Here is an 11,724-nt window from a genome sequence, read left to right as displayed (position 1 = left end):
ACTTTCGTGTCTGCAGGAATTAATATTCTTGGTTCTTTCGGTAAAGTCACGTAGATAGAAAATTAAATAAAAATAAAAGCAAAAAACCCAGGATGAAGACCGCTTGTGTTGCGATCGAAACGTCGTATTTTGTATTTATTTTTATTTTATTTTCTATCTCCGTGACTTTACCGAAAAACCAAGAATATGATTATTTCACACTTGCAGTGATGACGTCACCTTACTCTAAGACCAGAAACAGGAAGACTGTCGTGATTCTGGCAATCGCCTGACGATGCTGCTTGTTATAATCGGCAGCGAAACGTCGTTAACTCAAATTGTAAACGTTGTGGGTTTACTGTCCAACACGCAGCCGGTTAGTGCTGTGGTAGTAACTAATTATCAGGTTTTTAGTCACCATATGACAAACGGTATTGATTGGCTGTGTCGAGTGGAGGTGGGTTACACGAAACATTTAAGCGATCTAACTGAACAAAACACTTTATTTTGAATAATGACTTACGACTCTGCGTTAAGTTTTAAGCCACGTGGGCAAACAGGAGCGTGCGGTACAACAAGCAAGGAGCGAGCACAGGGTGGAGCACGTGGACGCACGGACGCGCTGGCTGGAGGCAGACATCCCAGAGAGGCTTTCTACCGACAGCTGCGCTGAGCGGGAGCCAACAAACGACAACAAAAGACAGGTGATGACACTACTTCATTTGTCACTGGGAAATCCTCTGTAATCGTTTGACTAAGTAGCCGAGAGGTCCGCACTGAACGTTTAACGAATGGCTTTTGTGATGGTGCTCCCCAGACCCTCCCATGTTAAATCAGAATATTTAGAGTGGAGAATTCAAAGGGAAATGTGCAGCTCTGCAATTGCTTACACCACTGCTGGCAGACGGCCCTCCACCAGAGGGAGCTTTAGACCGCCACTCTACATGGCATTTGTATATGTTGAACTTCTTTCGCACCGTACGTAGCCAACCGTGCTAATCGGAGGTGCGGGGGAAGGACTACCAACGAAACACTAAAAACAGTTCTCAACAATTTGAGTTTTCAATGTGAATTTTAAAGTGCACAGCCCCAGTGGCTTCCTAATCTCGCAAGGAAGAGCGTGCCAGAAAGTCTGCGATGCGGTGACACTTCCATGCATCACTACGATAGACCCCACTTCAGGTTGTAATTATAAGACCACGGGGCGCCATGGTGGCGAGATGGTATCTCCATTGGCTGGTATGCAGGAGGTCGTGGGTTCGATACCGACCTTAATGCCTGCTGCTGCTGTATATTTGGAGTTTGCATGCGCAGTGTTGTAGATTGAGGCGGACCGACTTCTTGTCCTTGCTTCCCGGGCCACTTTATTGCAGTCGGTGTCGACAACACTTGCTGCTGCATGTTCGCTCTCTCACTCGCCGCGTCCCAATCCCACTCCCTACAATCCTTTTCTCACCCCTCTAGCCGTGTCTCGCCGTCTTTGCGGGTCGATACCACGGCAGCCCCTGGGGGGCCAAGCGTGCCGACGTGCAGACTGCGCTCAGGCCCTTCGCGTTCCGACTCCGAGCCTCCGCAAGTCCACGCAGGACCACTCGCACCCAGGAATACTCTCGCGAGCCTGTGCGGGTCTGGCTTCAGCTCGTCTTGTCTTCTGTCTTCAGCTCGTTTGCCCGTCTTATAAATCCCTCGCGACCCTTCCAGAACATTCTGACCGGAAGATTCCTCTATGTGATTGACAGGTACCGGTCTCTTCAATTCCGGTCCACATCCCCCCTTAATTTCCCCCAACGCGGTCATCCCCTCCCCTGGCTGCTCTCGACGTTCCGCCAGTCGCGCCGCCGTCCCCAGCGCGACGCTCGCCAACTGCCTCCCCTGGCAGCCGAGCGCGGATTTGCAGCCGATATCAAAGACGCGCGCGTTGAGCCACTACACATGTTCTCCCCGTGGTCACGTGGTTTTTTCTCCAGGTCCCCTGGTTTTTCCCTCCACATTTGGAAACGTGTTTAGACTATGCCGCTGCTACATATTTCCACGTGACAAGCCACTTCGTTGAGCTATCATTTGTGGCCAAGTGACCAGGTCGCTTCTGAGAAAGAGCTAATAGCTCAGTGGAACCTGCCAATTGACTGGTGTACCCATTTAAACTGGCGGATAGACAGGGGCAGGGCGATTTAAGAAACTCGCACCATTGTTTCGAATTGAAGTGGCGACCTCCGGATCAATCCATAGGCCACTCTGATGATCATTCCCTCACGTTGACATCCTCCTAGTAGTAAATGTTTCACCTCGGTAACTCCATCAGCTACACTTATAAATGGAAGGCAATTCTGACTAACAAAAAGCATGCTCATTTTACGAGTTACGCAGGTTATTTTTCCCCCTGACATCAAGAGGACATCGCGGCTAATCCCTCGCGGATCTTCGCGTTAGTCCAGCGGGACGACGGCGTCACTCGATTCGCCGCCAGGGCCCGGTCCCCCCTCTGGGTCGTCGACGGCGCCCAGGAAAGCGACGTAGTTGGCGTTGCTTCGCACGAGCGGCTTGTTGGGATTGGACTGCACCTGCACGAGAAGGGGGCGCGTGCGAGTGAGGGGGGCGTGTGCAAGTGAGGAGAGAGCGTGACGGGAAACACCGGCCGGGGCAGCGGCGAGGGTTCGGGTTCGTGAGCTGGAAGGGAACAAGGCGGTAATGAGGAGCGCACCCCCCCTATCAGCTCGGTTGGCTACGTGTGGTGCGAAACTAAGTTGAACGTACATCCGTGGAGGAGCGGGTCGCACCGAGCATAGCTGTCCCAATTGATGTTTGTTGTTGTACCTTGCGCACAAAGCATCCCTGTGTTATAAATCAGTTGCATTAATGCTTTTAAAATATTGCGCAACCCAACCCAATAAGAGCAGGACCACTGCAAACCATCACCGAGTCCTTTACAGAGACCTGTATCCTCAATTCACGAGCCAGATTGATTTTAGTGCAAGTTTTATCACCATGGCGTGTTTTCAGATGCAGTCGCATTTTTATGCCATAAATTCTAATAGCAAAAGTCATTTGAGTAACAATGGGCACAGGCTACAATTAGAGGATGCAGTGTCTTGAGTGACGGCGTGTCCGTGTCTCCCCTGCGTCTCGCCCTGTCTCCGTGTCTCCACGAGTTTCACCATCTCCGCACGTCTCGGTGTCTCAGCCCGGAGCCCCACCTGCTCAAGACGCAGCGCCCCGAAGGGATTGCTGCCGTGGGACAGGATGCGCACCTCCAGCTCGCGCAGGATCTGCAGCGAAGGCTTCAACTCGGCCTCGCTGCACAGAGCCCACATCAACGCCAACGCAAACGTCAATAATAACACCGCCAAACTAATCGACAACAGCACTAGGGGCAACACAAGATACTAGCATCAAAAGCACCGCAACCTCACCAACTCGTGGCGTGGGTACCACAACGGCACTGGCGTGAACACCCACATCGACGCCACAATAGCGTGACCAGAACAAATACAAACCGAACACCAACGTCAAAACCCGGAGCTGGCCGCCATCGCAGACTGGAGCCAAATTTCTCGCGGCCGATTTCCATTCGTTTCGCGGCACTCGAATTAGGGTCGAGTGAAAGTCTCCAAACGTGACGATCAAAAAATGTAATTGGTGGCGGGAACGTTTAATTTTTAAATTAACGTTGAGTCGTTCCACCACCGCTGTCTTGAAGGTTCAGGAGCATTTCTGGAAATGCCCTACGGATATGGGACAAGGGGAAGAGCGCTAACTCGCGGAATAGATGAATTATTTTTCCTACCAACTTGAGTCAACTCGAGTTGGCTACCCATGAGAACCAGGAATCGGCGGAGGGCTTGTTGTCCAATGATCTTGGAAAGCCGGGTTTGTTTCCTGGCCATGTTGTTCAGCGTCTGTGGCAAATCATGTCTGAACTTGCCCTAGACCACCCCTACGTCAGCTCCGGCTGAACAAGTACCTGATGCGGTGTCTAAAGCACTGGGGAGATGGACAACTAGGTATGCTTGATTCTGGTTACAACAGCCCATCACACATGTGCCCTGCAGGCGTTAAAAGGTGCTTCGCTAACAGCAATTGCCACAACATTGTTTATCAGGTTAAGAGAAAACGTTGCCCTTGTTTACTATATTACAGACCAAACATGTGCGTGGTAAATAAAGGCGATGGTTACTGAAGATGCGGAGCAGCATTGCATGGCTTACCTGTACATGGTGAAGAGAGAGGGGATGTTGTAGTCTCTAAGGAGCAGCAGGGTTGGGAACCAGCCCTCGACGAGGCCCTTGTTGGCGTGGAAACCTAGACCCAGACAAGAACACGAAGCCTGCTGTAGCTTGAGCAGCCATGCATGCACGACCGTGTAAAACTTTTTTTATCTAAACAGGAGAATGACTTGGCAATAAGCTAATGATGTTGAACAAATTTATAAAATGTTATCTGTGCACTCATATGAAAGCACAACTCTATTAGCCGGGCCAGTGTAATGGTTAAGAGTCGCTGATTATGGGAGTGCATCGGCCCAGTGGATTCGAGTGGATTCGAGTGGCTCTTCTGCAGCCAACAGACGAATCGATGGCGAATCTGTGAATGCTCTTTTGCGATTGAGCTATAAACTCGATGATAGTTGGCACTCTACTCTTTTTCTAGAATAGTCTGTTTGAGACGTTTAATAAATATATATAATTCATTTGGGAATATTAACATATTTGTACGAACTTAAGGATCCAGAGAAAATCACACATACAAGAGACGAGATTCCCACGACACATGCGCAATATGCCTACTTGATGTACGACCTGCACTGCAAGTGGGTTTCACGCACACACGATCGGTGACTCATGGTCTGATTTGTTGTCTGGATGTGGCTGCCCGGTTACGTCTGAATTACAGACGCACTAACGTGTGTCAGATTTTCCTGGAAGCATTAATTACGCCCTTGAGCTGCTGCCGGCTGACCTCGGGGGTGAAGAACGTAGGCAGTATAGCCCACGATACGAGCGTGGCGATCTGATAAATCATGCAAACATCCACGTCAACCTCCATGACCATGGGCGTCCTTTGTTTTAATAGAGATGACAGCTGCCAGTTCCAGATTCCGTTCCCTTTTGAGACTTAATGGCGCTGGCATGCAAGTGCCGCATCATCGGCTATCGCCCGTGTACATCAACTCGGATCCTGGGCCAGGGCAACTGGCGCGTAGGTCTGCCAACTGTAAAATTTACTTAATTTACGAATGTATCGCGTGTCCTGCACGTTAACCCCAATGCCGGTTTAAGGCACAGCGCTGTGCACCTTATACATGCTTCATAAAATCAAACGCTGGACTGCGTCCTTTGGATAGGCGTCTGCGGACACCGGCGGCGTTGCCTCGGCATGCCTGGGTGGAAGCTCACGACGATCGACGGCCGTGCAGCACGACCGGTCTCCACCAGAGTCTCCCAGTAGTCGTGGTAGAGACCCTTCCAGCCGCTCATGTGCACCGCGCCTGGTTCGGCTCCTGCCTGCAGCGGCGTCCGCGTCATGGTGCCCTCCACCACCTCGGGGCCGATCATCACCACCTCCACGCCCCGGTGCTGCTTGCACCATACGTGCACCGCACATACCGCGCATGCCGGATGTTTATGACGCACGTTCATCATGGTGCCCTGGCAAGGGAAGGAGGAGCGCTGTGCACGTTGGGGGTGTCTGGAGTCAGATCAGGAAAGTGGCTGTGGTGCAGGAGCAGCTGAAACAACGTGTGTGACCCTTTTTAAAATATATTTTCAGGGATCCTCTCGTGGACCTCATCTCATGAGATTAGTGAAATAAATCCTTCCTCTGCACCTCCGATTAGCACGGTTGGCAACGTACGATGTGAAAGAAGTTAAACATATATAGAATCTGTGCAATATCAGCCACTTGCCTCGCTCCCGTGCCAATGCAATGGGACGCAACAAATTGACTCGAATGTGTAAATTGAACAATTTATGAACGCGACCATGTTTATGACACCTCCAAGGCACTGTCTGGCTCAGGGAAACCGGTACAAGATGAGAAGAGGAGGAGGACTAGAGGATGAGGCTGGGAAGAGGAGGACAAAGCGGAGAAGGGACAGCAGCTGGGGGAACTTGCACCCTGAGCTCGTCCGGCCTACGGAAGGCGTCTCAAGGTGGAGCCTGGGGTGAGGCACCTGTGGGAACATGCAGCCCAGCTCGTCGTAGTCGGTGAGGCGTGCGTCCAGCGTCTCGGTGTGCGACGCCCCAGCCACGTGCACCGTGACGGGGCCATGCCGCGGGTCCAGGCCAAAGCGCCGCAGGGCGAACCCCACGGTGAGTGGCCGGGAGAGCGCGTCGCTGAGCACGCGCCAGCGTCGACGCCAGCAGCTCGGCGTCGTCGGGCCGCGGCTTGCCAGCGTTAGCCCACAGCAGGCCCATGTAGCGGCACGCCAGCACGGCGCGCAGGGCGTCCTCCCCGCCGCCCGGCTGCATGGACAGCCAGTCGTCCCAGCCGCGCACCTCGTCCGCCTCGCGTGGCCACGCGCCGCTCGTGAACGGAAGGTTCCCTGCGCCGGGAACGCATCGCTGTCACCTCAGTGCCGTGGTTGGGCAAACGTGGGGCCCGCTGAGCTATGTGGCTCTATTTCAGAAGCGACTTGGCCACAAATGATAGCCCAAAGATGTGGCTTATCGTCACGTGGAAATGTACAGCAGCCAAATAATCTAAACGCGTGATGTTGATTCGAAATGTGGAGGGAAAAACCGGAGGACCCGGAGAAAGATCCATGCGACCACGGGGAGAACATGCAAACTCCAAGTGTAAAGTAGATGTCGGGGTTGGGATCGAATCCACGGCCTCCTGTATATCAGGCGAGATAGTTACCATCTTGCCACCGTGGCACACCATGGGTTGGGTTGGCCCCCATCGCAATTGAGACATTGGCAAACGTTTCCAACAAAAATCAGAGAGGCAATTTCCAAACACACTGCAAGGTGCTGAATGTGTACGTCCATCGCCAACAGCTGGGATTGGGGTGACCGCAGGCCATTCTGTTATCGTTGATACTCATTTAAAGAGGTGACGTGCTGAGCTAAACTTAACCCCATTATAATCGCATGCCTGCAGTCACTTCAGGTTAAGCTCGCGCCGCTCAGATTGTTTTGTCCCTAATCCTGACCTCGGTCAAATGCTACCGCAAGCCTCCAGCCCATCACGTGGCACTCATCGGCATGAGTGGTCCATTCCACGAATGTGAAGTCTGCTCCCACGACGGGGGCGATGCGTGAAAGTCAACAGTGTGACCTCTTGCTGGGATTAAATATGAGCCTATCTCTTGATTGATATTCCTCTTCTGTGTACACGTCGCTCTCCAGCCTTCCTTTGTCTCTTATACCACCACTGCCATGAGTAGTGTCGAATAAAGTCAGAATCTAAAATAATAAAGTTTTTCACATTATTCTAGCCATCTGTCGACCCACCCCAGTTGCCAACCTCTGTTTATATTTTTGCGCCAATTGTGTTTATTTGTTTTGCCTACCCTGCCTTTGGGCTCGCCAGACCAATATTATCCGGTTTAAACAAGGACACTTTGGATTGGTTTCAACTATCTTGGTCTCACCAAGATTCCTGCAATGTGTTTGTAGGTTGTATACCGCACGTTGCTCGAAACAAAGTCTGATGTTTTGCTCCATGCGCCAGGAGAAGCTCCCAGGATACGAAGTTCCAGCACACCAAGCGAAGCATTGGACAATGTGCCGGACAGCACGTGATGCCAACCCAGAGGCCACGCGGTACCAACCCAGAGCCCACGCGGTGCCAACCCAGAGGCCACGTGGTACCAACCCAGAGGCCACGTGGTACCAACCCAGAGGCCACGCGGTGCCAACCCAGAGCCCACGTGATGCCAACCCAGAGCCCACGTGGTACCAACCTAGAGGCCACGCGGTGCCAACCCAGAGCCCACGTGGTACCAACCCAGAGCCCACGCGGTACCAACCCAGAGGCCACGCGGTGCCAACCCAGAGCCCACGTGATGCCAACCCAGAGGCCACGCGGTGCCAACCCAGAGCCCACGCGGTACCAACCCAGAGGCCACGCGGTGCCAACCCAGAGCCCACGTGGTACCAACCTAGAGGCCACGCGAGGACTGTTGCAGTGCAATCGCAGCATCAAGCTCGCTATACAGACGATGTTATCGGTGAGAGCACTCCATCTTTAACAATGGGGCCCTGTTCAATCGGGATTGCACTCGCAAAGAAGGTTGCTGACCTTCCGTAAGCATCTTTGTACTACAGCGACTGCACAGGGAATTTGACAAACGATGGAGGTAGGACCCAGACCTGTGAAGATGAGCCATTCCACCAGGCGGTCGATGGCCGCGTGTTTCAGCTTCTTGCAGAACTTCTTGTGCAGCGGCCAATTGGCTCTCTGGCACTCGGTGCCACAGTAGTACACGTTCTGGCACCTTCAGCAGTGGGAGGCACAGGTGACATGCATCTTACAAACACCCGCCTGAAGCATCAGGCTCTTAGCATTGAAGTGTGTACATGCACAGCCCTCTGTCGCTCCACTGCTGGATGAGGGCCTTCAGACACTGTGCAGGCCCGTGGGGGTTTGTTGGCCACGCGTCAACATGCTGGGCCGTGTGGCTTGGTGAAGGTGAGGTGTAAAGAGGTTGGGAGCACAGCAATGGATCTTCATACACTGCCCTCTGCTGACAATTCAATGCTGCTAAATTCTACAATAATTTTTCTGGCCTAAACCGGCTTAGCTTCTGAGATCTCCTGTCTACTGCAGAGTTGGATGTCGTTTAATGAGTCACCAACTCTACTGCCCAAGCACTGGATGACTGGCCTGCATCATCTCCACTATGCCCAGAAAAAAGGTATCACCGATACTGTAACCTTTTACAAGGTAGCCCTATGTAATCCACAGTCTACAGCCACACGCACCGCTTACGTTCTCTGCCCGAGAGCAGGTTCCTGACCCAAGCTCCCTCCATCCCATCCAATGGCATTCCCCTTCATCTCACGACACCGTTGGCTTTCTTGAGACATAATTAGAGAGCGATGGTGGAGATAGTTTCTCTGGCCTGACAGGAGGAAGCCACCTCAACCATCCTTCCCTCGGTGAGATCAGGTGGCGTGCTAGGCGGAGCGAGAGCCATGAACCTGCCCTTGGGGAGAACACTTCAGAGGGAGGCGGGCCACTGTTAATCCAAACCAGCACTCGGCAGCCACCGTTTGCAGCGTGCCAGCAGTCCTCCCCGCGGGGAGGCCGTCTGGCAGCTTCTTGCAGTGGGCGCAGAAGGTGTAGGTGTCCTCGATCTTGCGGAACATGTCCCGGTACGTGTGGATCCCAAACTCCGTGAGGACTTTTCTTCCCCTGCAGCGCCATCCTGCATGCGATGTACAGTCAGGAGAGAGGGATTCGTCATCGTTAGCCCCCCCCCCTTGATGCTCAGCCGATGGAAGAGCGAGTTGGTGAGGTAATGGAGGAGCGAGTTGGTGAGTGAGGTAATGGGAGAGCGAGTGGGTGAGTGAGGTAATGGAGGAGCGAGTTGGTGAGTGAGGTAATGGAAGAGCGAGTGGGTGAGTGAGGTAATGGGAGAGTGGTTGGGTGAGTGAGCGAGCGGGTGAATTGGCACTCGGCCTGCCTGTAGTCATCGAAGCCGCTGAGGTTGAGTTTTCGCAGGATGACTCCGGAGAGGCCGGGAACCGCCGCGTCCATGGCGGCGAAGCCCGCGGTGTCGGTGAAGACGCTGCGGTCCCCGCCGGCCGCGGCTCCTCCCGGGACGCGCCTGACCCGGGACCCGGCAGGCGGCATGAGGGCAGCCCGACGCGAGACGGACCGATTGTGTCAACTTCAAACGCGTCGGCTGGTCGTAGTCGCTCACTCTCGCAGAGCGAGGACGGCCACGGACAAGCGGGAAGGCAGCAGCCACGCAGCGCCAATAACTGCCCAAGCTCTGCGGTCCTCTATATACGTGGATGTTATCGGCCAATGAATGATGAGTTTCTACACGTGGGAGGAATCCGGAACACTGTAGGAAACCCACACACGTGCGAGGGGGAAACACGCTATCCGGCACGGGGCGAACAGGTAGAAGAATCGTCATTCTTGGTTTCTGTAGAACTGCGTTTTCTATTCAGTTTGTCGTCCTCCCGCACCTCCGGTTAGCACGGTTGGCTACGTACGGTGCGAAAGAATGTCAACATTTACTGCTACAAACGCCCTACCCGCACCTCTTTAGTTTGGGACGAAAATATATTTGCCTAACGTGACATAAAACTAATATCATACCAGGAATGTGTCAATGTATATGAAGACGTAATGTAGTTTAAAATGTACATTGAATGCACTAGCCTGTGATATATAATTGTCTATGAAGTATGATTTGATTGCAATAGAAAACCGTGGTGGTTCAGTGGGGCAGTGGTTGTCGCACTGCGCTGTCAACCACGGACACTTGAGTTCGCTTCCGAGACGAGGTCAATAACAGCGCATGGTAAACAAAACCCTTGTTCACCAAGCCACAATCACCAACGTGGTGAAGTATGGCCGAACAAACCCCACGATCGACACGGATTGTGGCACATATTTCTGGCTCCAATCTCTTACGTGATCAGGTAACTGTCTTTAATGCATGATTTGAAGAGTGTGTGTGTGGGTTGCGAGCACATGGCTATACATGGCACCCTGTTCTAGTTGACGACCGCACCATTGGATAGCACTGCCCATGCACACTGCCCCTGCAGTTCCCCCATAGCACTGCCCGCTGACATCCGTCGGACGTGGCCGCATAAGACTGCAAAGAACGACGCATGCCTTGATACAAAATATGCGTGCAAGAATCATCATCATTATTGTTCATGCCATCATCAGCACAATACAAACGGTCAACCTCATCAACACTACCACAATCACTATGGCAATATCATCCGAATAATGACCACAATTCTTATCATAATCACCATCATCAATGCCATAATCCACAACAATCATCCGATCAACCCTCGCTAATGGCGCATGCATTCCCTTTGATTTCACGATACCGTGACAGCTATACGCGTTGCAGTCAGATAGAGTCCAACGAGCGAGACGTGGGAGAGAGATTAAGCGTCTTTAGAACTAAATGTAACCACCCTTACCCGGGTTCGGGCATCCGTGAGGAGTGCTCCATGCCCGCGAGCTGACGGCGACTGATGGGTGGTGTTGGCGGGTGGTGGCAGAAATAGTTAACAGCTCCGCCAAGTCGGGTTGCACCTTCAGATGGTGTGAGCCCTGCACCCGCGCCCTGCCATGAGCGGGCAACGCCCCCGGGCTTAAATCCTCATCCCGTGCCCACGACCTCCCAAGCCCTGGTTGTCAATCACTCCGCCGCGCCCGATGTTGGTGGCGCAGCTGTTTGTATTTTTAGCCCGAGCTCGGCTTGCGTAAAGCGAGTGGAGGCTTCGCAGTACTTGCAGGATATATTTATTGGGGGAAAAATTGGATACAATTTTGGAAATTAGGCAAGTTATGAAGAAAGCTGGGCACTTGTCCAAGATGGATCTTTGTCTTAGGCCGAGGTGCACTCGTGGCACATTGAAAAGATGACCCATGGCCTCACAAGCGAGAAATCGGTTTCAGGGGTTTGCATTGCTCGCACTGTGTAAGATCAAATGGAGCACTGTGTTGCTTAACTTAATTGCCAATATATATTGCGGTCCATTGGCTATATGTTATACCAAGCGTGGTTACATAGATTTAACCTGAAATCTGAAAACC

General features: G+C 52.6%; 1 protein-coding gene across 1 annotated transcript; it reads right to left on the bottom strand.

The window, feature by feature from the left end:
* Positions 1-464: 464 nt before the first annotated feature.
* MSS51 (MSS51 mitochondrial translational activator) lies at positions 465-11,255 on the bottom strand. The gene is given in 10 exon segments (XM_061570066.1): positions 465-2,540; positions 3,174-3,273; positions 4,185-4,278; positions 5,357-5,552; positions 6,149-6,322; positions 6,324-6,520; positions 8,295-8,451; positions 9,213-9,339; positions 9,602-9,754; positions 11,106-11,255. Coding segments are annotated over 10 exon segments (1,365 nt in total). The 5' UTR covers positions 11,138-11,255; the 3' UTR covers positions 465-2,405.
* Positions 11,256-11,724: the final 469 nt, after the last annotated feature.

Source organism: Lethenteron reissneri, chromosome 44 (genome assembly GCF_015708825.2).
Source record: "Lethenteron reissneri isolate LAM-NWPU_2019-01 chromosome 44, ASM1570882v1, whole genome shotgun sequence".
NCBI lineage: Eukaryota > Metazoa > Chordata > Hyperoartia > Petromyzontiformes > Petromyzontidae > Lethenteron > Lethenteron reissneri.
This window is presented reverse-complemented; position numbering and strand designations above follow the sequence as displayed.